At 45.3% G+C, this 26,296-nt stretch overlaps 1 protein-coding gene across 2 annotated transcripts in view; it reads right to left on the minus strand.

The window, feature by feature from the left end:
* The window catches only part of CDIN1 (CDAN1 interacting nuclease 1), a 466,853-nt gene that overhangs the window by 427,794 nt on the left and 12,763 nt on the right, over window positions 1-26,296 (minus strand). For both annotated transcript variants that reach the window (XM_075331123.1, XM_075331124.1), the window contains exon 2: window positions 18,579-18,681. In XM_075331123.1, coding sequence (XP_075187238.1) covers window positions 18,579-18,679 — 101 coding nt within the window. In that variant the 5' untranslated portion in view covers window positions 18,680-18,681. The remainder of the gene's footprint in view (window positions 1-18,578; window positions 18,682-26,296) is intronic.

Genomic DNA, 26,296 nt, shown 5'->3' on the forward strand with positions numbered 1-26,296 from the left:
TGATTAATAGGGAAAGAGCCGCCACAGCAATGAGCAGAACGTTCCGATAAAAGGATAGCGGAACCAACAAAAAAGGTCATAAGTATCTACGAATCGTCCTGTATGTTCCACCATTGCACCCACCAAAAAATGACACCAGTCACCAGTGGTCTGTAAAGGTAGGTCTCAAATTAAAATGGGGTTACAAGGTGTCTTTGGCGTTCTCATAGGCAAAATTTGCTTTGTGTAGCTGCTACATCACATTGTCATACGGGTAAATGGCAAGCCAATACCTGAAAGAGTGATGACCGTTCCACATATTCCACATGCACACTAGAGATCAAATTAGAGAACATTGTATGATCACTTGCTTCTGTCAGAAATAGTATAATCTCGGCAGCTCTTGCACCGGCCAAGATCATCAAGGGGTCCACGTACCAGCGGTCAGAAAAAAGCAGGTAAGAGGACACCGCGGGAACGGAAGACAGGTGAGAATAATTTTGTGTGGGACCAAGTATAAGCCAAGGTGGATGTTTTCGGCATAAAATAATGTGCTGAAAAACTTGGCTTATACTAGAGTACATACTGCAAATTTTCTGAAGGTAACAACAGTCACCAATCAGTAGGAAGTGTACAGACTAGAGATGGGCGGACTCACAAATAACCGGGATCGGCGGGGCCTTTTTTTTTTCTTTTAAATCCGGTTCCGGTCCAGAATCCAGCCTATATATAAGTCTATGGGGATCAGAATCCTGAGATTAAAGGAAACCTGTCACCGCATGTTCATAATACTCACCTAACGGTTGGTGACTGGTTGGATAGGCGTCTCCATTCTCTGGGTCCCACACCTCCTCTTTCGGCCATCTTTGTCCTCCTTCTGAAGCTAGTGTGGATGACGCGTTCTACATCATCTACACTGGCCAACATTGGCAGATCAAATTGCAACTGCGCAGGACCTCAATGTCGGCTAGTGTAGATGATGTAGAACGCGTCATCCACACTAGATTCACAAGGAAGACAATGATGGCAGAAAGAGGAGGCGCGGGACCCGGAGACCAGAGACGCCCATCTGATCAGTCTGCTCCGCACCGACCGTTAGGTGAGTATTATGAACATCCAGTGACAGGGTTCCCTTTAAAAATGGTGGTAGAAGGTTATGGTTATGATTAAGGAAGTCTAACTTCTGAAACGCGTTAACCGCGTGTTTATAACTTGCTGCACTATGATTTTTAATTAGTTTTCAATAAAATGGAATTTTAAGAAAAATATTTTTCCCTATGAAAACGTTGCTGCTGGATATTTTTTTCTTTTTGATGCTATGGTGGTAGAAGGTATAGGGGAATGAGAGCAAGCGCGCTGTACTTAGCAAGGATCCGGCATGGCTGTACATTGCTCCCAGGCCTTACAATCACTTCCTTAGCCGCCAATTACTGCTCATGCATATGTACTGCTTTGCCCGCCCACCGGCGCTTGTAATTGGTGACGGTGCGTCTGACTGCAACCAATTACAGGCGCCAGGATGGCCGGTGGGCGGGGAAAGCAGTGTAACTGAAGGAGCCCATACACTCTAGCATCTACCGTGAGCCTAGAATGTACATGCGCATTCCAACGTAGCAGGAGAAGAAAAAATCCAGCATCTAGTTCCAGACTACAGTGGAACCTTGGTTAACGAGAACAATCCGTTCTGGGAGTGTGCTTGTTAATCAAGTTACTCGTTCAGCAAAGCAAGATTTCCCATAGGAAATAATTGCAATGCTGACAATTCGTTCCACAACTTGTTAAAATGTCCCATTCCACACGTACACACACGCACAAACACACATATTATGCTCACCTTACCTTCCGGTCCCTCGCCGGCCTCATGGAACTTGTAGCTTACCCGTACACGCTGTGTTTGTCTGTGTGTGTGTGTGATTGTGTGGACTGCAAGAGCGGGTCAGAGCGTGGTGGATGTACGGAACCGGAAGTGTGTGCAGTGAGTATTTTGCTCGTACAGCAAAGCTTTCTCGTAAACAGTTACAAATTTACACCAAGCTTTGCTCGTTCAGCAAAATACTCGCTAACTGGGTTACTCGTTAAGAGAGGTTCCACTTGTATATTAAAATGGATTTTATTTTATCAAAAAGATAAAAGCATCTTACAAAGGTTCCTCCATATTCATCAAAACCTTAACATGGCAAAGTGCTCATTCCAGGTATGACGTAATTTGTCACTTGATAGTGTTCAAAATGCAGCCCGATGTTTTCCAGACGGTATAAACACTCTTTTTCTAAGTCCATGTGGGCATGGAGTTGTCTATAATAGAAGCGGGGAGAGGGGGAGCAGGGTGGTCTCCCCTTGCAAGATTATAGTGGACAGGAGGTTTATAGTGGACTCCTCACAGAAGAGTGCTCCACGTCTCATGAACCAGGAGGCTCAGGATAAACAGATCTGCTCATCCTGAGCCTCCTGGTTCATAAATAGATGTGCAGCACTTTAGCAGTGACAGTGTTGGCAGAGGGGTGCGGGCTGCTCTCCCCGACCAGCACTGTCCGTGTTAAAGGGCTAGTGGAGTACGAGGCATGGCCCCATACCTTAAGCCAGAGTGCTTCAGGTCACCAAAGGTCATGCCGTGGAACTCTAGTATGATCTCCGGTGAACTGAGGGACGTCACTGCTGCCAGCTGGGTCCTTCTTGTCTGTTTCCCGGAGCCTGGAGAGATTGGACATGTTTTCAGTTTCTCGAGGCCTTGATGTAGCAGAGCCAGGACAGTCGTGGGACATCGTGTGGATTATGGCGGAACTTTAAGGGTCTTTTTGGGGTTAATAAAGAACGGGGAAAGAGAGTGTTATATTTTATTTAAAATAAAGGATTTTTCTCTATTTCTTTTTATTTATAATATTAGCGATGAGGGGTTCTCATAGACCCCTACCCTTCACTAATTTTGGGCTTGATGACAGTTGTGCGCTGTCATTAACCCCTTATTATACCTTATTATTATGATGTAGCAGAGCCAGGACAGTCATAGAACCTCATGTGGATTACGTCGGACCTGCAGGGGTGTTTTTTTGGGTTAATAAAGTGGTGAAAGAGGGTGCTTTTTTGTATTTTATATTAAATAAAAAATTTTTTTGGGTGTTTGTATATTTCTTTTTACTTATAGGATTAGTGATTGGGGGTCTCATAGACCCCTTCCCATCACTAATTATGGGCTTGATGACAGTTGTGCGCTGTAACTAACCCCTCACTACCCCGATGGCTCTTCCAGATTGCCCTGATTCGGTGGCAGAGTAAAGTGACGAGCATGTCGCAACTAATAGATGCGACAATCTCGGGCAGCTACAGGTTGCTATTTTTAGGCTGGGGGGCCTGATAATCATAGGCGTCCCAAGTCTGAGAATATGAGCCCCCAGCTGTTGAGCATCAAAATTGGGGGGAAACCGCACGCTTTTTAAAAAAAAATTATTTAAATAGTAAAAAAATAAATAAATAAAAGCCTCATGCAGTTCCTCTTATTTTGATACACAGCCAAGATAAGCGCAGGGCTGGAGGCTGCACCCTGTAGCCATATGCTTTACTTGTGTTGCGTATCGTAATACAGGGGGACCCTACACCAATTGTTTTATTTGTTTATTTTTATACCATGATACTGACCAGCAGACAGTGCTTGCGAGTGGAAGCAGTCAGACATTGTCACACAGGCTGGGGGCATGTCTGACTGCAACCAATCACAGACGCCAGGACGGCTGGTGGGCGGGGAAAGCAATACATATGGATTAGAAATGATGGGCGGCGAAGGGAGGCCGCAGGAGCAGCATGTAGTCGCGACGGAGCCTCGGTCAAGTATGAAGCGCTTGCTTCCATCTTATTTTCTTTATTATGTTACATTTCTTGAGTGCTGGATCAGGATCAAATATCCGGAATGCCACAGAACATCACTAGTGTCTTAAACTGCTCTGGTGTGGTTTTGGTCCACTGTTCTCCAGTCTCTTCCATAATTCTTTGACAATTGTGGGTTTCTTGGCCATAACTTTGTCACCAAGGATTTTCCAGAGGTTTTCTATTGGGTTTAGATCAGGACTCTGGGCTGTGGCCATTTTATTGTTTCAATGTTTTCTGTTTCAAGGAACTGCTTTAGCCATTCTGCTGTGTGACAGGGGGCATTGTCCTGCATGAAAATTGCTGTCTGATTGAGTGATGAATGCAAGCAAGGAACCACGTTTTGTGAGAAGGTTCTGATCCACACTTACATTCACTCTGCCATGTAGCTGTATGAGAGGTCCAACTCCTGCTGCAGAAAACATTCCCCAAACCATGATCCTTCCTCCACCACCTGTCACTGACTTCTTAACACACTTTGGGTTCATTCTTTCCCCCGTTTGTTGATTAACATAATGTTCCCATCAGATCCAAATAAATTAAACTTGCTTTCATCACTAAAATGAACTGTGGACCACTTCTCCTCTGTCCACACAACATGCTCCTCACCAAAGGGGAGTCTAGCCTTTCTGCTAATGAGAGGTTTGGTCACTGCAGAGTGGGCTTTCAGTCCAACTGATCTTAAACGTTGTGACACTGTATGATGAGACAGATCCCTTACCCTGTTCAGTGCTGAACTGGCGAGCAATTCCAGCCGCAGTGTTTCAACCATTAACCATGGAGATTCTCCGCATTATCCTGTCCTTGCTTAGGAGGGCGACCAGCCTTCTTGGGGGACTTGAAAGAGTCTGTGATGTTGTAAAGATGCAATATTCTTGAAATCACAGACTTGGAACGATCAACTTCTCTTGCTATGGCTGATAGGGTCACCCCTTTGGCCTTCATCTGGACAACCTGCTGTCAGAGGGTTTCAGTCACATTGGAAGGGCACACCATTTTTGCAAAAAGTCAATGCAAACTGAAAAGTTAGGCTGCCAGTTACATAGGGTTTGTCAGATAATTAAGGAAATTAGCACCAGGTGGCAGATTAACATCAATAATTCGCAGATATCTGAAAGTGTTCTCAAATTATGATCTGTGTTCTTTTACATTTATATCATTTGCATTTTTATAATGTGCTTTACAATAAATTCAATTTATGAAATAAGCTTACAATACTACAATTTTCCTCATGTTAGGATATAATCACATAGGACGACACAATGACCGCGACACTTAGGAAATTGTGTGTTCCCCAATTTTGATCTCTAGTGTAGGAGCAGAGGCGATGGACGGTTGACAGCACTCCCCTTGGGCCGCACACTGTAAATGCTGCTCTCATAGATTGTTACTTGTTTGTATATGATCCTCCTGAATTGTAAAGTGCTGCGGAATATGTTGGCGCTATAGAAATAAAGATTTGTATTATTATAGATTAACAGCGGCATTTAACAGGTTAGCAGCCGTGAGCAGAGCTCATCTCCACTCATGGCTATTAGAGGCAGATGATGGCTGAATAATACAGCCATCATCTGCAACATCAAAGTCAGGTAGCCGGCACATTATGACTTAACTCATAAGTCAGTAACGCATTAAAGGAGATAGTTCTTCAGTCGTAAGAAAATAATTTCCAAAGACATCATTAGAAGAAAAAATAAAATAAAATTGGCAAAAGTGGCTAATTTAAAAGCACATAGGCTACCTGGGCCTTCATATGTGTTGTATGTAGCATTGTGTGTAAGATCTTGTAGACCTTAGGAGACGGTAGTATTGTGTGTAAGATCATGTAGACCTTAGGAGACGGTAGCATTGTGTGTAAGATCATGTAGACCTTAGGAGACGGGGACATTTCATCAGTAACCAGGGAATAAAAACCATCATAGATGTCAAGATAAGAAAAAGCCTAAACCCAATGACTACCTACACCTAGGTGTTCTAAGCCAAGAACATTACTATTGGTATATAATGTGTGTAGTCCATTCGGTCTTTCTCAAGAACATTTTATTTTTTTTGTTTTCAAGGAAATGGAAGAGTTAAAACCTTCCAGCTAGGGAAAAAAACAAAAGTACATTATCTTTCATTCTGTTGGAAGAAATATTAAAAATGCAGTTTGTATGGCATGGAGGCAATGACTGTGACAGGCCACTTACAGACGTGCTGCCATCAGACGCTTCTCTCGGTAGGAGGCAAGTATTTACTAAGTGAGTGGTCCTCACACACACAACAGCCTGGCTAGCAAATGATGGATGCCTCCCGTCAGCTCCTCCTAATTTGGAGTCAATGAGAAGTGTGGAACAGAACAATACCCAAGTCACCACCAGTGCTATGCTATGGATTGCCAACGCGAAGAAATGGAGGCAGAGACTAATAGCAAAGCCCGAGCCGGTATCTGTACCCTAAGGAGTATACAATCTAATTCAGTGTAACGTGACAAAGTGACTTGTCCAAAGTGAAATCAACTTGGTCTGGAATTTCGGTCCCTTAGGACAGAGGCATTCACAAAGTAATTGACATGGGCCATTCTGGGTTCATGTACGATACAGAGACACACATTGATATATTTCATTATAGTGATTTCATTGAAGATAATATAACGCTGTGCAACAACCATGGAAAAGTTACAATCTGGAGCGGCCGATGGTGACACAGGAAACAATGAGCTGTTCTGCAGATAGGGAGCGAATACGTCAATTATAGTGCGTATCATGTCCTCCTCTAGTATATAATGCTATTAGCTTATATTGAGAAAAAGTTTTTGAATGCGGAATGCTGAAAGTCATGGAAACAGTGATTCTGTGTGTTCACAACTTACAAAAAACAATTTGTAACCCAAAGGAAGGACCCAAAGCCATTAAATGCATGTAGAATAGTAAATCCACCTAACAAGACAGCCCTCTTTTCCCGAGGACTAGCCGTAAGATGCCCACCAATGTGAGAAGTACAGGGACAAGACGGAATGATATACACCCATCCTAAATAATCAGATTATTGCTGCGTTTCTCTCTGCAGGAGTCTACACCAGAAATATGCAGCTTTGACTATTGTGTTTTCCCCTTGTTTATGCGTGTTTAATGCTAATTAAGTTTAGACTTAAAGGGAACTGGTTAGGTCCTGTACACACCCAGAACCTGGGTGCATATTGCCAATCCCTGTCTAGCGGTCCCAGCCTATAGTAGCATTGATAAAGGGATCTTTAGATATAGATCTAAAGATTTTTTTATGATATGCTAATGAGTGCAGGGACTAGTCCCAAGAGCATTACTTCCGTTGGCTAGTCGGCCCTCTTAGCATGTAAGCACTCCCATAGGAGCAAGCTAACATGCTAATGAATGTGCAGTGTCAAAGGTATGGTCGCTCTCACCTCTCCTCACAAACTAGGGATAACGCTCAAAGTTGCGGCTGCTGCGGCCCCTCGGATAGCAGAAATTGATGTCAGAAAATGAAGGGTTAAGTATAGGCACTGTCAATGAACAAGATCACAGGATGGGAAGCAGTTAAGCCAGGAAAGTATAATCAAAGTACTGTATTTTTCTGTCACAGTCGTCTCCATGTTTTTGGAGGCTAGTGACAGCCTCTCATCTCTATCGCATTATTCACATTCAAATGTGGTTTGTTTCCTTCAGTACCTAAATTGTTAATGTCAGTTTTTCTGCTGGCAGCTTCCCCAGCAGTCTCTAGCTGAGTGTGTCAGCTGCAGTAGCTTTGTAGTCACGCCCTTCAAGTTTAAATAGAGGTATTACCTAGCAATCCCTGCTGAAGATACAAAGCTATTAGTTCTCTGGCCGCATTGGTGAAAGGACCTGTGAAGGCTTGTTCCTGCATTTAAAAATCCGGACCCTCTTAAAGAATCCCACACCCGCGGTAAAAAAAACGCACCAAAATCACAGTGAAATCCACAGGCAGTTTTACCGGGGTTTGCCGCATATTTACTGCAGATTTTCCGCAGGTTGGTCCCTGTGGATTTTTACCATTATCTATGGCAAATACCGCAGGTACCTGCAGAAAAGAAGTGACATGCTCATTAATTCAGCAGCAGAAAATTCGCGAGTAAATCCGCGGGTATAAAAAACACAGTGTGCGCACAGCATTTTTTAAAACCCATAGGATTTGCAGGGGAATTACTGCAGCAATGTTAGACACATTTTCTGCAGCAAATCCGCTGCAAAATCCGCGGTAAGTCCACAGCGTGCGCACATAGCCTTTAGACTTTACTGCACATAGACTTTATCCTTTGTCGTTTTCCCCCTGTTCGTCTTTCCTTTCCCTATGTGTATTTATGCAGCGGTGGAGCTAGCGTCTCACACCTGCCAACGCACTTGTCAGGGCCACTACATGGTTTTTCTTAGGTTCCTGGTCGGCAAAGTTGAGGAGACTGTATGGGGCCTGGTTAGGAGCGTAGGGTCAGCTGTAGGTAAGTGCAGGAGGTGTCATCTACCCCTCTTCACTAGAGCTAGGTCCCACTGTTGTTATTGTGTTCCCCCCTACCTGTTATACTGTTGTTCATATTTTTGTAATTTGTCCAGACTTCAGTTGGTCTGAATGCATCCTCCACGTATCAAAGCGTGACATTATTTTCAGCCTAACCATTTTTTCCAGAGTCACTACGGCCCAGATTGCAGCATTTGCACAACTGTTGCAGACCCCGTCTCAGGTGTTTTCGGACATGTGGTCTGAGGCTGTGCAGCAGCTGCAACAAAATTACTGGTTTCCTGGTGTCTTCGCATGCCCAAGCGCAGCCAGGACCCAGTATAGCCCTCCCGAATAAGTTTTCTAGTGCGAGGGATAAGTTTACCACCTTCAGGGAAGCCTGTAAGTTGTACTTCAGGCTCCGCCCTTGTTCTTCAGGGAGTGAGGACCAGTGAGTGGGAATTGTTGTCTCTCTGTTGCGGTGAGATCCCCAGATCTGGGCCCTCTGTCTGCCGACTCTCCATCATTGCGGTTGGAGGACTAGATTTTTGCAGCTTTGGCCATTGTGTACGGCGACACTCATGGCGTCACACTTGCGAAGTCTAAACTCTGTAGGCTCCAGCAGGCGGCGCGGCCAGTGGAAGAGTATTGATCAGAGTTCCGGAGGTGGGCCACGGACACCCAATGGAATGACCCAGCGCTTAGGAGTCATTTATTTTAGCGGTTGTCAGCTAGGCTTAGGGACTCTCTGGTGCAATATTTTTCCATGGAGTCGCTGGAGGCCGCCATGGCTCTCGCCATTAGAGTGGATCGACGTCTCAGGGAAAGGTCCTCCGGGACCCTGTCCCATGTCATTTTCCCCAGGGAGGGGCTCCCACTGGTGCAAGTTTACAAACCTATGAAGTTAGGGGGAGCCACCCCTCAGACTGAGTCACTTGTGGTTCATCGTGGGTCTGGGTCCTGCCTTTACTGTGGGGATAAGGGGTATTACATCAGGGTCTGTCCAATAAGACCTAAGCCAACTCCATCTGGCAAAAAGCAGCGTCCTCCTGGTCGGATGGAGGGAAACAACCAGGTTGTGTACATCTCCTCCATCTATACGTCTCAGTTCACCATTACAGTAGAGGTGGTTATAGGTGGGAAAACTGAGACGATCTCTGTGCTGGTGGACAGAGAAGCCGGTGTCAATTTGGTGGATTCTTGCTTTGCTCAGACTCAGGATCTGATGCGTAGTGCACTGTCAAGATCCATTCCCATCCAGGCTATTAACTCAGCTCCTGTGACCTCGATCCTCTACTGCTGCTGCGCCCTCCCCCCATATGGACCTAATATTTTTCTTTACCTTTTTTTCCCTTCTAAATTTAGGGTGCGTTTTATAATTAGAGATGAGCGATGAGAGATGTTCGAGGTTCGCCAATTTCATGTTCGAGTGATTTTGGGGGGTGTTCGAGTCGTTCAACGAACTCTAACGATTTACTAAAAGCTCGGAAGTACGAGTTACGTTCGAGAATGGTTTGATCAACAAAAAGCCTCGCTAGTTACTAGCTGTCTTTTCACTGTAATAGTGTGAGTCACTGTGAATCACACTATTATCAAAATTCAGCGTATAGTGTGCGGGGGGGACAGGGTTTAGATCAGTGCTGCTGCTGAGTGCTGAAAGAATGCCGATCGCCATTTTTTTTTTCCCTAACCGCGCGTACAGTGGGGCGGGCAAGGCTGTCAGCCAATCACAGACATACACACAAAGCAAAGTGGATTTCTGCCAGACAAGCAAGGGAATGTGTCATAGGCTTGCCCTATAAGATCCTGCCATTTTCCCCGTCGCCGCCATTATCTCTCTGCTGTGGGTGGGTGACAGTCACCGCTCACGCTGCTGCTGTGTACGCTATAGCCATACAGTGTAATCTACACAGCGCTTTAGGGATTAGGGACTCCTTGTAATTTAAGCCCTTTTCAGGGCTGCATTACAGTCGTTCATAGGCATTGTTGCTAGGCAGGTCCGTGCAAACGCTGTGCAGGGCTTTAGATAACAGCGTCTGGCTACATCAGCTCTGGCAAGTCCTTGCTGCATTTTTTCATTGGCAGGGATAGAAACTGAGGCTTCCTTTGCTGTCCTGCTACCTACAGCACCTGTGCATTCTACCCTCCTGCCCATTTTTGCTACGCTATTTGTATAGCAAACAGTGCTGCCAGTTTTAGGGCCATAGTTGCATTGTCAGGGATAGTCAGTGTTGGTTCTTCAGCTAGACCACCTCTGCATTGTACACCACCTCTCCATTTTTGCTACGACATTTTAAGTGTCCAATCTGGTCACAAACAAAATGAGTGGCAAAAGGACAGATGCTGGTGGAAAGGGGAACAGGCGTGTTGGAAAAGGAAAAAAAGTTTGTGTCCGTGGGGGAGGTGGTACAGCTACAGTAACATCTGCTGAAGAAAGGCCATCTTCAAGCAAAAGTAAGATGTCTACTACTTTCTGTGGAGAATTCGATGTGCTCCCTTTTTTACGGAACAGAACTACTGTAACAAAGGTAGATTATGCACAAAAAAAAAAACATGCTTGAATGGATCGCAAGTGCTCCAACGAGTGTCCTCTCCTCCACTTCAACTTCAACATCCAAAAAACAACAGTCCTCTGAGTTGTCATCCCAATCGCACTTGCTTTCTCCCAGCTCTCAAGTCTCCATCCGCCCTGCAGAGTATGGTGTAACAGAGATGGGTGACTCTGCAGAGCTGTTCAGTCACATTATAGGCTGCGAATCGAGGTCTACTCCCAAGCTACAGTGAGTACAGACCAGGAAATGGTCTGCAGTGATGCCCAGAAGCTTTGTGAGTCTGATTCAGGCCCTGATGACCAAGTTTCTGAGCATAATGTAGACCCTCATTCACAAACTGTAACACCTCTTGGTGGAGACAATGAGGAACATACTGATGACGATGAGACTCAGATACCTGATTGGAATGACAACTTAGCTATTCAGTCAGGGCAGGAAGAGGTTAGGTCTGAGGGCGAGGGGAGTGCAAACAACGGTTGATGATGAAGTTCTAGATCCCACTTACTGTCAACCCACAGTCAGGCACTCGAGGAGGTCAGCAGAGTCGGTGGAAGAGGATGAGACTGACGACGAGGTTAGCTTGCGCCTTCCTGGACAAAGACGGAGTACTGGAAGTACGTCAACAGCTGCATCCTCAGCCACAACTCTGCCTCTGGGCACAAGTCGGAGTGGCTCTGCAGGTCGCATGGGCTCTAATCGTTGCATTGCCTGGTCTTTTTTTGACATCGCAAAGGATCACCCAACTCATGTGATCTGTAGGCTTTGTCGGCAATCTGTAAGTAGAGGCCAAAAACTCACTAGTTTGACCACTTCGTCCATGAACCGTCACATGAATAATAAGCATAAGTCCCAGTGGGAAGCTCACTGTGCTACAATGCGGCCTAGCGGAGCGGGCCAACCACCGTCTGCCCCTTCAACTGCATCCGCGTGCTCTTCATCCTCTATGACTGTGGGGACAGCTGTCACACATGTTTTTCTACGCAGACCTTCCACCTCTTTAACCGCAACAGGCAGTTTGCTTGGCAGGTCATCATCAGTTGTTTTGGGAGGGGAAACAGGTGCTGTTGTAGAGCTCTCTCAGACATCGAGAGCACCAACTTTGGATGAAGGCAATATCATGTCTCCGCCTGCACTTTCCTCACAGACCAGCAGTTTTCCAGGGCCACCCTACTCCACACCGTCTCCGCACAGCAGCCAGATCTCGGTCCCTCAGATGTGGACAAATAAAAGGCCATTTCCTCCGAGCCATGACAAAGCTAAGAGGTTGACTTTCACCCTCTACAAGCTGTTGGCTACAGAAATGCTTCCTTTCCGCCTGGTGGACACAGAGGATTTGAGACCTTATGTCCATCGCAGTGCCCCAGTACCAGATGCCCAGTCGCCACTACTTCTCCAAGAAAGGTGTGCCTGCGCTACACCAGCAAGTCGCACACAACATCACTGCTTCCTTGAGAAACTCTGTGTGTGACAGGGTGCATTTCACCACCGATACTTGGACCAGTAAGCATGGACAGGGGCGTTACATGTCGCTGACTGGGCACTGGGTAACTATGGTGCGAGATGGAGAAGGGTCTGCTGAACAAGTCTTGCCGTCCCCACGACTTGTGTGTCAATCCTCTGTATGTCGAAGTTCCTCCACTGCTTCTGCCTCCTCAACCACGTCTAGGTCCTCCACCTCCACCCCAAGCCTGCCTGGTCAGGCCACCCGCATTGTAACTGCGCACAAGGAATCCCGCACACCTCCTTACTATGCTGGCAGCAGAGCGCAACGGCATCAGGCAGTCTTTACCTTGAAATGTCTTGGAAATAAGAGTCACAGCTGAGGAGTTTTAGTCAGCTCTTGCGAGCGAGTTTAGTACATGATTGTCTCCACTCAACCTGCAGCCAGGGAAGGCCGTGTGCGACAATGCTGCAAACCTGGGTGCGGCCCTACGCAGGGGCAAGGTGACACACCTGCCTTGTATGGCTCACGTGTTGAACCTTGTTGTCCAGCAATTTTTAACCCACTATCCCGGCCTAGATGGGCTTCTGCACAGGGCACGGTCACTCTCTGCTCACTTCCACTGTTCAACCAGCGCAGCTTACCGACTTGCATCGCTCCAGAAGTCTTTCGGCCTGCTGGTTCACAGTCTGAAATGCGATGTTCCGTCACTCTGGAATTCGACTCTCCACATGTTGCAGCGACTGTGGCACCACCGCCGAGCCCTGGTGCAATACGTTATGACGTATAGCCTGTGCCAATGAGATGCAGAGGTGGGGCAGATCACGCTGCTGGAGTGCTCTCAGATCAAGGACCTATGCACTCTTCTGCACAGTTTCGACATGGCGACGAATATGTTTAGCGCTGACAATGCCATTATCAGCATGACAATTCCAGTCATTTACATGCTGTAGCACACGCTAAACACTATTCGGAGTCAGGGGGTGGGACAAGAGGAAGGGGAGGAAGTACAGGAGGATTCATATGCGCAAGGGATACCAACATCTACAAGGTCCAGACGTTCAACATCACCAAGGCGGCAGGCATGGGACTGTGGGGGAGAGGGATTAACAAGGGCACATGGTAGCAGCCAAAATGTTGAGGAAGGTGCAGGACTCGAGACCAGGAAGAAATGGAGGACAAACTCTCGATGGGCATGGAAGACTCAGCAGATGAGGGAGACCTTGGTCAAATTTCGGTTCAACGAGGTTGGGGGGAGATGTCAGAGGAAGAAAGAACGGTTATCACCTCCCCGCCACAAACACAGCGAGGACTTGGTCCGCATGGCTGCGCAAGACACATGAGCGCCTTCTTGCTGCACTACCTCCAACATGACCCTCGTATTGTCAAAATTAGAAGTGATGATGACTACTGGCTTGCCACACTATTAGATCCCCGGTACAAGTCCAAATTTTGTGACATAATTCCAGCCATAGAAAGGGACGCACGTATGCAGGAGTATCAGCAGAAGCTGTTACTCGATCTTAGCTCGGCTTTTCCACCAAACAACCATGCAGGTGCAGGGAGTGAATCTCCCAGTTGTAACTTGACAAACATGGGACGGTCTCGTCATCTTCAACAGTCTACCCGTACCAGCAGCACCGTATCTGGTGCTGGTAACAGCAATTTTATGGAATCGTTTCATAATTTTTTCGACCATCCTTTGCAAGGCCACCAGAGACAACAAGTCTAACAAATAGTCAACGGCTGGAGAGGATGATACAGGAGTATCTCCAAATGAACATCGATGCCATAACTTTGCAAATGGAGCCTTGCTCATTTTGGGCTTCCAAGCTTGAAAAATGGCCAGAGCTCTCCACTTACGCCTTGGAGATCTTGTCGTGTCCCGCAGCCAGCGTTGTCTCTGAACGTGTCTTCAGTGCTGCTGGGTGTGTGCTGACAGATAAGCGCACGCGTCTGTCCAGGAACAATGTGGACAGACTGACGTTCATCAAAATGAACAAGTCATGGATCCACCAGGAATTTACTACCCCTGGGTCATCCTGGGGAGAGTAAAGGCTGGCGTATTTTGGAATGTGCTTCATGCAAATCAACCTGTCAAGTTTGCAACTGGGGCACAAGTACTGCCACTGAAGGGGTGGGTGTGTGGCCCAATTTTTGGAAAAAAGGGAGACTCTGCTTGGAGTCCCCTTGCAGTGTTTTACATGATTTTAGAAGGGCATGACATGCCTATATTTGTGTCTCCTCCTCTTTTTCCTTGTCCAGCTCTTTTGTTTTCGCATGAGTATATGTCCTTGTCACTTTCCCATGTGTTTGTGGTGTCTTTGGAGTGGTTTGTCACCTTTTGGTGTTTTCTATGTGTTTGTGTTTGCCTGCCATTGTTTTCAATGGGGTTCGAGAGGTTTGTCAAACGGTTCGTTGAATGGGGCCTCTGTTCGACGAACCGAACTGAACTCGAACGCCAGGGGGGGTGGCTCATCTCCATTTATAATCCGGTCTATCTTATTAAAACTAAAAAATATGATAGTTTGTGTCTACGCGTTTTGAAATGTAAAACTTCTTCAGGACAGAAACAACTATAACATAAAACAAGCCTGAGTGGCACTCTTCCCTCTACTCCACCTTCTGTCACCAGCTAGCAGCCTCAGTATCTTGCAGCTCCACACTACGATCCTCCCCCACATCTACCCCAGTGAGCAGCAAACTCCTTTCCACATTGTCTGTGGATCTCCGTGTTGCCAGCTGCTCATTTAGATCCAGTACCTGGGCTTTCAACATGCACACATCTCGATCAGCAGTATGCACCCTCAAGTGGCTGCTCAATCATTGCATACATGAGGCAAGATGTACACTGGATGTCACTGGCAATCATGGAGTACATTTTCCTAATGTGGGTGGTAGAGAAAATAAAAAACAACCTTAAATTTATACTTGACCTAGTAAATTCAAACAAACAGTAAATGCCTAGACAGAAATGCTAAACTCATCAACCTCGTGGGACACCTTGATAAATTTGGTGCAAATCAAGACAATGCAGCCACAAGCAAATATTACTTTGGAACTTCCCATCATCATTAATTCCCCTTTGTCACTGCAAACAAAAAATGGCAAAATGCAAAAACTAATTAAGAATTTCTAGTGATAGATGATTGTTACTTTTACTATTGCAATTGTTTTTAGTTAGTAGAAGAAGGAGCGCACAAAGAGCGAGCGGATGCGATGGCCTCCTCCCTCCGTATCACATTCCGATGTGAAGCTCGGAGACTGTTAGCCGTGAATAGCTCCCAATTTGATAATTACAACCAAGCAGCTCGTTATGCCAGGAAAACCACACTGACTCCCTCATGTACCTTTTAGTTACTGGTATAGGCTTGGCCCGTTTGCCAGCTTAGCTAAATGGACCCTGAAGTGCAAGCTAATGCTACATGATATTAGCTTCCTCTTCAAATACTCTGGATGAGCAAACACAAGCGCAGCCGGTGCCAACATTTTTCTGGCAGCAGAACAGAGAAGAGTTTCACTCTGCAACTCGGAGATTATCACTGCGCACATAACCCATCGGTTTCATAGTGTCTGGGCGCTGCCAGACTGGTTACTGCAACAAAAGCGCTCGCCATTGGGTGCACTTTGCATAATAACACTTAAAAAGCCGCATCGCTGTTAACCCTTCTCCAACTGCAGAAATGGCAAATAACGAAATCACATTTTTTACCTTTGCAAAGTAGAAGTTACATTAAAAAAAAAATAAAATTGCTACGTCCATAAAGTGTTGGGGTCCGTTCACAAGAGGCGGCATGCTACTGCGGATTTACCTTCGGATTTGTAGGCAAGTGTTGCAAAATATAAAGCTTTCAAGGCAGATATAACTCCGCAGCAGGCTCATTTCTACTGTAGACTTTCACCACAAATTATAGCCTGTGCAATGCAAATGAAATCTGTGGTGAAGGCAGAAGCCAAGGTCAGGATGCCACGGATTTACAACTGCAGCAACGGACAATTTATGCTGCTAATTTTCTCCATAGTTTGGGGCTTAGGTTTTGCTATTAATGAGATTTCCAGGACGCCAACATTGATACCCTATCCTCAGGTGATCAATGGCCGATCGGTTGCGGTGCAACACCCGGAATCCCATGGATCATATGTTCCCGACACAGGCTGGAGCTACACGGCACAACCCCGGTCCACAGGTCAGTGTTCTCTGAAACTGCTCAGCTGTGAAGCTGCACGGCACCAGCCCTCTCTACAGATCAGTTTCTTGTCTGGAACGGTGTGGATTTCTGGAGCTGCACGGCACCAGCCCGCTCTACAGATCAGTGTCTTCTCTGGAACTGCTCAGCTGCGGAGCTCCACAGCACAACCCCGGTCCACAGGTCAGTGTCTTCTCTGGAATTGTGCGGATTTCTGGAGCTGCTCGACACAACCCCAGTCCACAGGTCAGTGTCTTCTCTAAAACTGTGTGGATTTGTGGAGCTGCACGGCACCAGCCCGCTCTACAGATCAGTGTCTTCTCTGGAACTGCTCAGCTGCGGAGCTGCGCTGCACAGCACAACTCCGGTCCACAGGTCAGTGTCTTCTCTGGAATTGTGCGGATTTCTGGAGCTGCACGGCACCAGCCCGCTCTACAGATCAGTGTCTTCTCTGGAACTGCTCAGCTGCGGAGCTGCGCTGCACAGCACAACCCCGGTCCACAGGTCAGTGTCTTCTCTGGAATTGTGCGGATTTCTGGAGCTGCTCGACACAACCCCAGTCCAGAGGTCAGTGTCTTCTCTAGAACTGTGTGGATTTCTGGAGCTGCACGGCACCAGCCCGCTCTACAGATCAGTGTCTTCTCTGGAACTGCTCAGCTGCGGAGCTGCGCTGCACAGCACAACCCCGATCCACAGGTCAGTGTCTTCTCTGGAATTGTGCGGATTTCTGGAGCTGCTCGACACAACCCCAGTCCACAGGTCAGTGTCTTCTCTAGAACTGTGCGGATTTCTGGAGCTGCCAGGTTCTCTGGTGCAGCATTTGATTTCCCGGTCTGACATGATGTCATCTATGCGGTGCACAGGTGATGTCTCACCAGCACGGCTAATCAAAAGCCAAGCCTGGGATATTAGTAGGTAAGGAAATCTGCACAGCGCCTCTGCACAGCCACAAAACATTTAGGCTACTTTCACACATCAGTTTTTTTCCATCAGGTACAATCCGGAAAAAAACGGGTTAAACGGATCCGGTACCGCATCCGTTTTATCCCCATAGATTTGCATTGTTACCGGATTGTACCTGATGGCTTTGCGTTGCATCCGTTTTTTTCCGGATGCGGCAAAATTTATCAAAGCGGCGGCCGGAGGCAACGTGTCTTGCAACGTTTTTTTGTCCGGCAAAAAAACCGCATTGCGCCGGATCCGGCGCGATACGGCGTGTTTTACAATGAAAGCCTATGGACGCCGGATCCGGCGCAATGCGGTAAAAAATGGATGCGGCTACCGGATCAGTTTTTGGAAACTGCGCATGCACCAAATTAATTAAAAAAGCTGATCCTTCAAAAAAAACGACAAACCGGATGCAAAAACGGATGCAAACCGTATCCACCGGATCCGGTTTTGTACGCATCCGGCATAACGGATCCGTTAAAAACCGGATCCGGTGGATTCGGTTTTACATTTTTTTGCCGGATCCTTTGGATCAGAAAAAAAAAGGATTGTGCCTGAATGCAGAAAACTGATGTGTGAAAGTAGCCTTACCTGAGCTGTGGACCGGAGTTGCACCAAGCATACGCTCATCTGTAATCTGCTTTGTGTCACGCATGTTTCTTTACTCCTTGTTTGCATATGAGCCTATTCATAGTTCTGATTTTTTTTCTCTGAATCTACAAAGTGCGCATTCCAATAAGAAGGAAAGTAATTGCGTGGACGTGTGTATATTGTATATGGTCTTCACCCAGAAGCCAAGAGTCATCTGGTCCTGACCCAGTGATCTAGGTCTGATAAAAAAGCCAAATTGTCACTTATACAAACTTGACCCAGAAGAGTCATCTGATTGTGACCCAGGAGTCAAGTGCCAGGTGTATGGTTTGGACAGAGCTGCCAGTTATATGATTTTGACCCATAGACACATCGCCCGTGGTTCTAACCTCCGGGCCACATGCTAGCCATAAGGCAGTGATCCCAAGGGCCAAGTGTCCGTCATGCATTTCTTCCAGTAATGTCATGTCCTGACCATAAAGCCACATGTGACCCCACACTACTTTCTGGGGACAATTACTAAATAGTTTTCAAGGTTGTATTTTCTTGAAGGAACAGATTTTGAGCTGCACTTACCCGGGGAATCTGTCCTTCAGTTGTCTCATGCACTGCCTCGTGGGCCGCAGGGTCGTAATGAACAGGGCAATCTCGTCATACTGCGCCTTACTGAGCTTCATCTCTGTGGTGAACAACAACACGGGTTAGGCTTCAATCAAAAGACATTTTTTACAACAAAAAAAGCAGTTAAACCAAGGGCAGTGGTCTACACTCATAACATGCGTATTCAGGACCATGCAACACCTACAAAACAAAGAGCAAATGACTACTTGTGGGTTTTATCGGAACGCCAACCCTATGGTGCTTTTAACTTTAATATTCGGAGCGGAGTTTTTTATTTTTTTTATAGCAGTCAAACCTCTTTTTCGGTTTTATATTTTATAAGCGGTAAATTATATAATGCCATCAACATTTGTCACGCTTGGTATGGGGGTATACAAGACAAACAGTGAGGGGGGAAGAGAGAGGGAAATCCCGTCTTCAGGGAAGTTGGTGACCTTAAATAGGTTACACACCTACAGTCATATGAAAAAGTTTGGGCACCCCTATTAATGTTAACCTTTTTTCTTTATAACAATTTGGGTTTTTGCTATTTCAGTTTCATATATCTAATAACTGATGGACTGAGTAATATTTCTGGATTGAAATGAGGTTTATTGTACTAACAGAAAATGTGCAATCTGCATTTAAACTAAATTTGACAGGTGCAAAAGTATGGGCACCTCAACATAAAAGTGACATTAATATTTTGTAGCTCCTCCTTTTGCAAAAATAACAGCCTCTAGTCGCTTCCTGTAGCTTTTAATGAGTTTCTGGATCCTGGATGAAGGTAGATTTGGCCATTCCTGTTTACAAAACAATTCCAGTTCAGGTAAGTTTGATGGTCGCCGAGCATGGACAGCCGCTTCAAATCATCCCACAGATGTTCAATGATATTCAGATCTGGGGACTGGGATGGCCATTCCAGAACATTGTAATTGTTCCTGTGCATGAATGCCTGAGTAGATTTGGAGCGGTGTTTTGGATCATTGTCTTGCTGAAATATCCATCCCCTGCGTAACTTCAACTGCGTCACTGATTCTTGCACATTATTGTCAAGAATCTGCTGATACTGAGTTGAATCCATGCGACCCTCAACTTTAACAAGATTCCCGGTGACGGCATTGGCCACACAGCCCCAAAGCATGATGGAACCTCCACCAAATTTTACTGTGGGTAGCAAGTGCTTTTCTTGGAATGCCGTGTTTTTTTGCCTCCATGCATAACGCCTTTTTGTATGACCAAACAACTCAATCTTTGTTTCATCAGTCCACAGGACCTTCTTCCAAAATGTAACTGGCTTGTCCAAATGTGCTTTTGCATACCTCAGGCGACTCTGTTTGTGGCGTGCTTGCAGAAACGGCTTCTTTCGCATCACTCTCCCATACAGCTTCTCCTTGTGCAACGTGCGCTGTATTGTTGACCGATGCACATTGACACCATCTGCAGCAAGATGAAGCTGCAGGTCTTTGGAGGTGGTCTGTGGATTGTCCTTGACTGTTCTCACCATTCTTCTTCTCTGCCGTTCTGATATTTTTCTTGGCCTGCCACTTCTGGGCTTAACAAGAACTGTACCTGTGTTCTTCCATTTCCTTACTATGTTCCTCACAGTGGAAACTGACAGTTTAAATCTCTGAGACAACTTTTTGTATCCTTCCCCTGAACAACTATGTTGAATGATCTTTGTTTTCAGATAATTTGAGAGTTGTTTTGAGGAGCCCATGATGTCACACTTCATAGGAGATTCAAATAGGAGAACAACTTGCAAGTGGCCACCTTAAATACCTTTTCTCATGATTGGATATACCTGCCTATGAAGTTCAAAGCTCAATGAGGTTACAAAAGCAATTTAGTGCTTTAGTAAGTCAGTAAAAAGTAGTTAGGAGGTTTCAAATCAAGAAATTGATAAGGGTGCCCATACTTTTGCACTGGTCAGATTTTGTTTAAATGCGGATTGCACATTTTCTGTTAGTACAATAAACCTCATTTCAATCCAGAAATATTACTGAGTCCATCAGTTATTAGATATATGAAACTGAAATAGCTGCTGCAAAAACCCAAATTGTTATAAAGAAAAAAGGTTAACATTAATAGGGGTGCCCAAACTTTTTCATATGACTGTATATGCCCATCAGGATACCTAGGCCCTAGCTGACCAGACAGGATGAGCACTAGTCAACCCCCCCATGGCTATGTTCACAAAGGGCTTTTTTGGTAAGTTTTTTCCTGACCAAAACCTAATCTTGTAGCAGGAAATCTCCTTTGAGTCATCTGCGTTTTTGGTGCATTTTTGGTGCGTTTTTAGTGGCATTTTTTGGTGCATTTTTTCTACAAATTGGGTTGTATCAATGGAAAAAATGTTGCAGAAACGCTGCAAAGAATTAACATGCTCATTCTTTGAAATCTGCAGCAAAAACGCAGGTATTTGACAAAACAGTCAGGAAAAAATTTGCAGGCGTTTGTGTGTGCATGAGATTTCAGAAATCTCAGATTTTGCTGGGACTGTAAAAAGCAGCTATTTATTAGTATGTATTTGCATAAAACCAAGGCAAATCTGCAGCTAAAAAACGGAGGAAAAACGCATCAAAAAAGCCCCATGTGAACATAGCCTAAGACCTAAACAACACACAGGGAAAACAAACAGGGGAATGCAAACGGACAACTTATCTGCAATATGACTTTGGGAGAATGACAGCAACATACAACAGGTTATAACTAAGGATGGGCGAGTTTTGAAATACTCGGATTTGCGATACTCGGAATGAGTACTAATACTCGTGTATGTATTCCGAATACTGTGTGCAATGCAAGTCAATGGGGAAAACTTGCAATGTAACCAGTAACCCGAATAGCGCACTATTCGTGCGAGCAGTGAATAGTGAGGCCTTCAGGTTACTGGTTACATTGCAAGTTTTCCCCATTGACTTGAATTGCACACACTACAGTATTCGGAATACATACACGAGTATTAGACAGTACTCGTTATGAGTATCGCAAATCCGAGTATTTCAAAACTCGCCCATCATTAGTTATAACAGGAGATTTCAAGACGACTGCTTGCAATCTAGACAGCATAGGAGTAAAATCACCGGCAACAAACCAAGGGGAAATACAGATATATATATATATATATATATATATAGACAAGGAGTGGAGATAACGATTTGCTGTTGAACTGCCAAATTGTCCAAAGGGTCCAAAAGGGAAAGAGTTAACCTTAACAGGGAAGGTATATAGAACTCCATTCACACCAAGGAAGAGAGAATGAAATATCAAGGAGCAGTTTGTGTTGTCAAATGTGGTGACCTTCTGCAGCCAGACACCACAGGGATGTCTGTCAACTGTGACACTCCCGTGACACCACTAGGGGAAGTCATTGACTTTGGCCTTATTAAAGGGGTATTCCATTATGAGTAACGGACAGCATATCCCCAGAGTACTGATTGCCTTCACATCAGTGACTGAAACCTTCCCAGCTCCTTCAGTTGTATACATGATGCCCACCGATGGGACTCTACGTACAACGTGATGGAGCTCTGCAACGGAAAATAGAGTACCAAAACTGCCAAAATATATGAAGGGGGTTCTCTATGAATAAAAGAAAACTTCCCCTGAGGAAGCCACTTTTATAAGTGGCGATACGCGTGGGGTCACCCAGTCAGGAACCCCTTCTCTCCTTACCACTTTCACCCACATGGTTGTTGCTTATCCCTGATGGTAGTAAGTATAGGTCTGGCTCCACTCAAACCTTGAGTAGGGACACTGCCCCAGCCTGTCTCATGTGGTCTACGTAGACTTACTATTGTGGTATAGGGCTGCTGCAGTTAAGCTGGGTGCACACATAGCGACATCGACAACGACGTCGCTGTTAGGTCACCATTTTCTGTGACGCAACAGCGACCTTGTAAGTCGCTGTTATGATCGCTGCTTAGGTGTCAAACACAGCGACGCAGCAGCGATCATAACGACATGCGTCACTGTGGAAGCGATGCTGCACTTGGTAACTAAGGTAAATTTCGGGTAACCAACCAAAGTGCTTCTCTGATTACCCGATATTTACCTTTGTTACAAGCGCACACCGCTTAGTGCCGGCTCCCTGCACTCATAGCCACAGTACACATTGGGTTAATAAGCAAACCTTTGCTTATTTCCCGATGTGTACTCTGGCTGTGTCTCTGTGCAGGGAGCAGGGAGCGTGAGAGCGGTGGACGCTGTAACTAAAGTAAATATCGGGTAACCAAGGAAAGGGCTTCCCTTGGTTACCCGATGTTTACGCTGGTTACAGCTTACTGCAGCTGTCCGACGCCGGCTCCTGCTCCCTGCTTGCTTCAGTTCGTCGCTCTCTCGCTGTCACACACAGCGATGTGTGCTTCACAGCGGGACAGCAACGAGCAAAAAATGAAGCAGGACATTCAGCAACGACCGGCGACCTCACAGCAGGGGCCAGCTCGTTGCTGGATGTCACAAACAGCGACAGCAACGGGACGTCGCTGCTACGTCACAGAAAATGGTGACGTAACAGCGACATCGTTGTCGCTATGTGTGAACCCAGCTTTAGAATCATGCCGACAGGCATTTATTTAGGAGCTTAGGACTGTGATTATGGACCATATACCCCAAACAAATAACTGTGTCCGCCACTACTGTTGATTACTGGTTCGTAGCATACAGTTTTATGGATGTATCTGATACTTATACTATATTGATATATATACCATATTGTTTAAGTCCGATCCGTATGTAATTACAGAACAGTGTGTACCTCAAACAGTGCTTGTTCTCGGACTCAGAGTGCAGGCTTTTTCTATCTATGGTAGACTGAGGTCTTCTACTGGACCACAGATGGTGTGCTTCATCACATTACCTAAAGCACCTGCACATTAACTGGAGCACATAGTTCTGTGTTTAGATATTTATTCCATGTGTAGGAGAGTTTTTGTATTGCATATTTATATTATATTGTATATTGGCTCCTGGCGTGCCGGGTCACGATGCCTATGGCTTTTTAAGTGTTTTTAATCCTGTTTCTATGTGTGCCTCACTCCTAGTGTGGAGACATGTGGTCTTACTATTTTTGCAATAAAGTTTCTTCCTATATATCTGATGGTGTGGTGATCCCTTGTTGGTATACCTTTTCCTTTTTTCTTTACTAAAAAATAAAATCATATATTTTATATATATATATATATATATATATATATATATATATATATATATATATATATATATATATATATATATATATATATATATATATATATATATATATATATACACACATATATACATATACACACACATATTTATTTATTTTTTATTTTAATTAGCATATCAGGCTTGTTTTGGCTAAACTGGTAATATAGTATATTAATATGGCAGCTATAGCCATCCTGTTACTCTGACATTAACGTGGCCTAAATATCGAATAGGACTGGTGTTGTGAGCATGTGTAGTATCATGTGTAGGAATATGGGCCCCAAGAATAAACCTAATACTGGACATATCAGGGGCCGAGTTAAGAAGACAACAAATCCTAAAAGAGAAGGAAGTTACAAAAAGTGAAATAAAAATATATAGGTATAAGCCCCCGAATAGTAAAAAGATAGAAAACCAAAAAACTATTCAGAAAGATATTCAGATATTTATTCTGACAGTGTCTCTCTATTTTTCCACTTACTGGGACATACCCCTGCCCCTCTCATGTCTTTTTTATATTTGATAACATGTCCTTGTTATTGTTGTTTGCGTATACATTAATAAAATAAATTACTTACAATTTATCTCCTTTTAGTACACTTTTTTGGTTCTCTGATGTAAGAAGAGGCTGCTCACACTGCTGTCTACCCTGCCTATCTGAGCTAATACTAAAGACACCAGGCCTGTTGGGGTAAGAGAAGGCTACTCACACTGCTGTCTACCCTGCCTATCTGAGCTAATACTAAAGACACCAGGCGTGTTGGGGTAAGAGAAGGCTACTCACACTGCTGTCTACCCTGTCTATCTGAGCTAATACTAAAGACACCAGGAGTGTTGGGGTAAGAAGAGGCTGCTCAGACTGCGGTCTACCCTGTCTATCTGATCTAATACTAAAGACACTAGGGGTGTTGGGGTAAGAAGAGGCTGCTCACACTGCTGTCTACCCTGTCTATCTGAGCTAATACTAAAGACCCCAGGAGTGTTGGGGGTAAGAGAAGGCTGCTCACACTGCTGTCTACTCTGCCTATCTGAGCTAATACTAAAGACATAAGGCATGTTGGGGCTAGATGAGGCTGCTCTGATTACTGTGTATACAGTCTTTCTAATCTCATACAGGAGATAACAGGGGTGCTGAGGTAAGAAAAGGCTGCTGCCACTGTTGTATATACTGATTTTCTGATCTAATACTGAAGATACTATGGCTACTAAGGTAAGAGGAGGCTGATCACACTGCTGTCCACCATGTCTATCTGATCAAATTCAGGAGATACCAGGGTGCTGAGGTAAGAAGAGGCTGCTCACACTGCAATACACCCTATCAGATCTAATATTGGAGACAGCAGAGGTGCTAAGGTAAGAAGAGGCTGCTCACAATGCTGTCCACACCAATTATATGACCTAACAGTGGAGATACCAGGGATACTGAAGAGGAAGAAGACGCTCACACTGCTTTCCACCTTATCTATCTGATCTAACATTGAAGTTAAATGTCACAGTGTGACTACAAGTGTCATGCCAGGTACTAGTGGTCTCCCAGCAAACGGTGCAACACAGTGGAAACACCAGTGTACTGTTACACCAAGGGAGGGGAAAACCCCCAATGAGTGATAAAACACAAAATGGTACACAATACAATGGTAGGCCTTTGCACTAGAAAGAGTGGAGCAGGGTAATTTTCTAATAATCTGAGGCTGATCCCTGAACTCCCTAACAGCCCTAGCTGAGTTGATCCTCTCGGGTGCCGATCATGTGCCTAGGTCCTTGCTGGTCCTGAAGTCACCCTTACTAATGAGGGCCAGTGAGCTGCTAGTCTCGCCAATACAATAACACAACATGGGGTAGGTAAGACAAACAGGTAGGGAAGGCTACAACGAAATCCATTATAAGATTTCGTCAGTAGGAACTTTCACAGCTGCAGTAGAAAGGACACCACAGCTATGCAACACTGAGATACTTCAACATGGTCAGCTTCGGTATGTGCTATAGCCGGCATAGGGAGGAGTGAGGAGCGGATACTTAGAGCAGAAGGGAGTGACTGCAGCTGAGGTTACAACTACCTACTAGAGCGGGCACTAAAGTGGATCTGCGATGCACAATTCGCTGTGACCTTCTAATCCCAAATGCCCCTGAGATCACATCAGGCCATGAAGCACTCATGACAACACCACAGGTGCTGAGGCAAGAAGGGGCTGCTCATCCTGTTTTCCACTACATTTCTTTCATCTGATACTGGAGATACCGGGGGTACTGAAGTAAGAAGATGCTGCTCACACTGCTGTTTATCCTGTCTCATTGATCTTATACTACTGATTTCTGTGGTGCAGAGATAAAAAAAAAGGCTGCTCACACTGCTTTTCCACCCAGTCTTTATGATCTAATACTGGAGATACCATAGTGCTACTTAAAGGCTGCTCACACTACTGTCAACACTGGCTATATTATCTAGTACTGGAGATACTGGGGGTGCTGAGGTAAGAAGAGGCTGCTCACACTGTTGTACA

Source organism: Anomaloglossus baeobatrachus, chromosome 12, assembly GCF_048569485.1.
Source record: "Anomaloglossus baeobatrachus isolate aAnoBae1 chromosome 12, aAnoBae1.hap1, whole genome shotgun sequence".
In the NCBI taxonomy this organism is placed as follows: Eukaryota; Metazoa; Chordata; class Amphibia; order Anura; family Aromobatidae; genus Anomaloglossus; species Anomaloglossus baeobatrachus.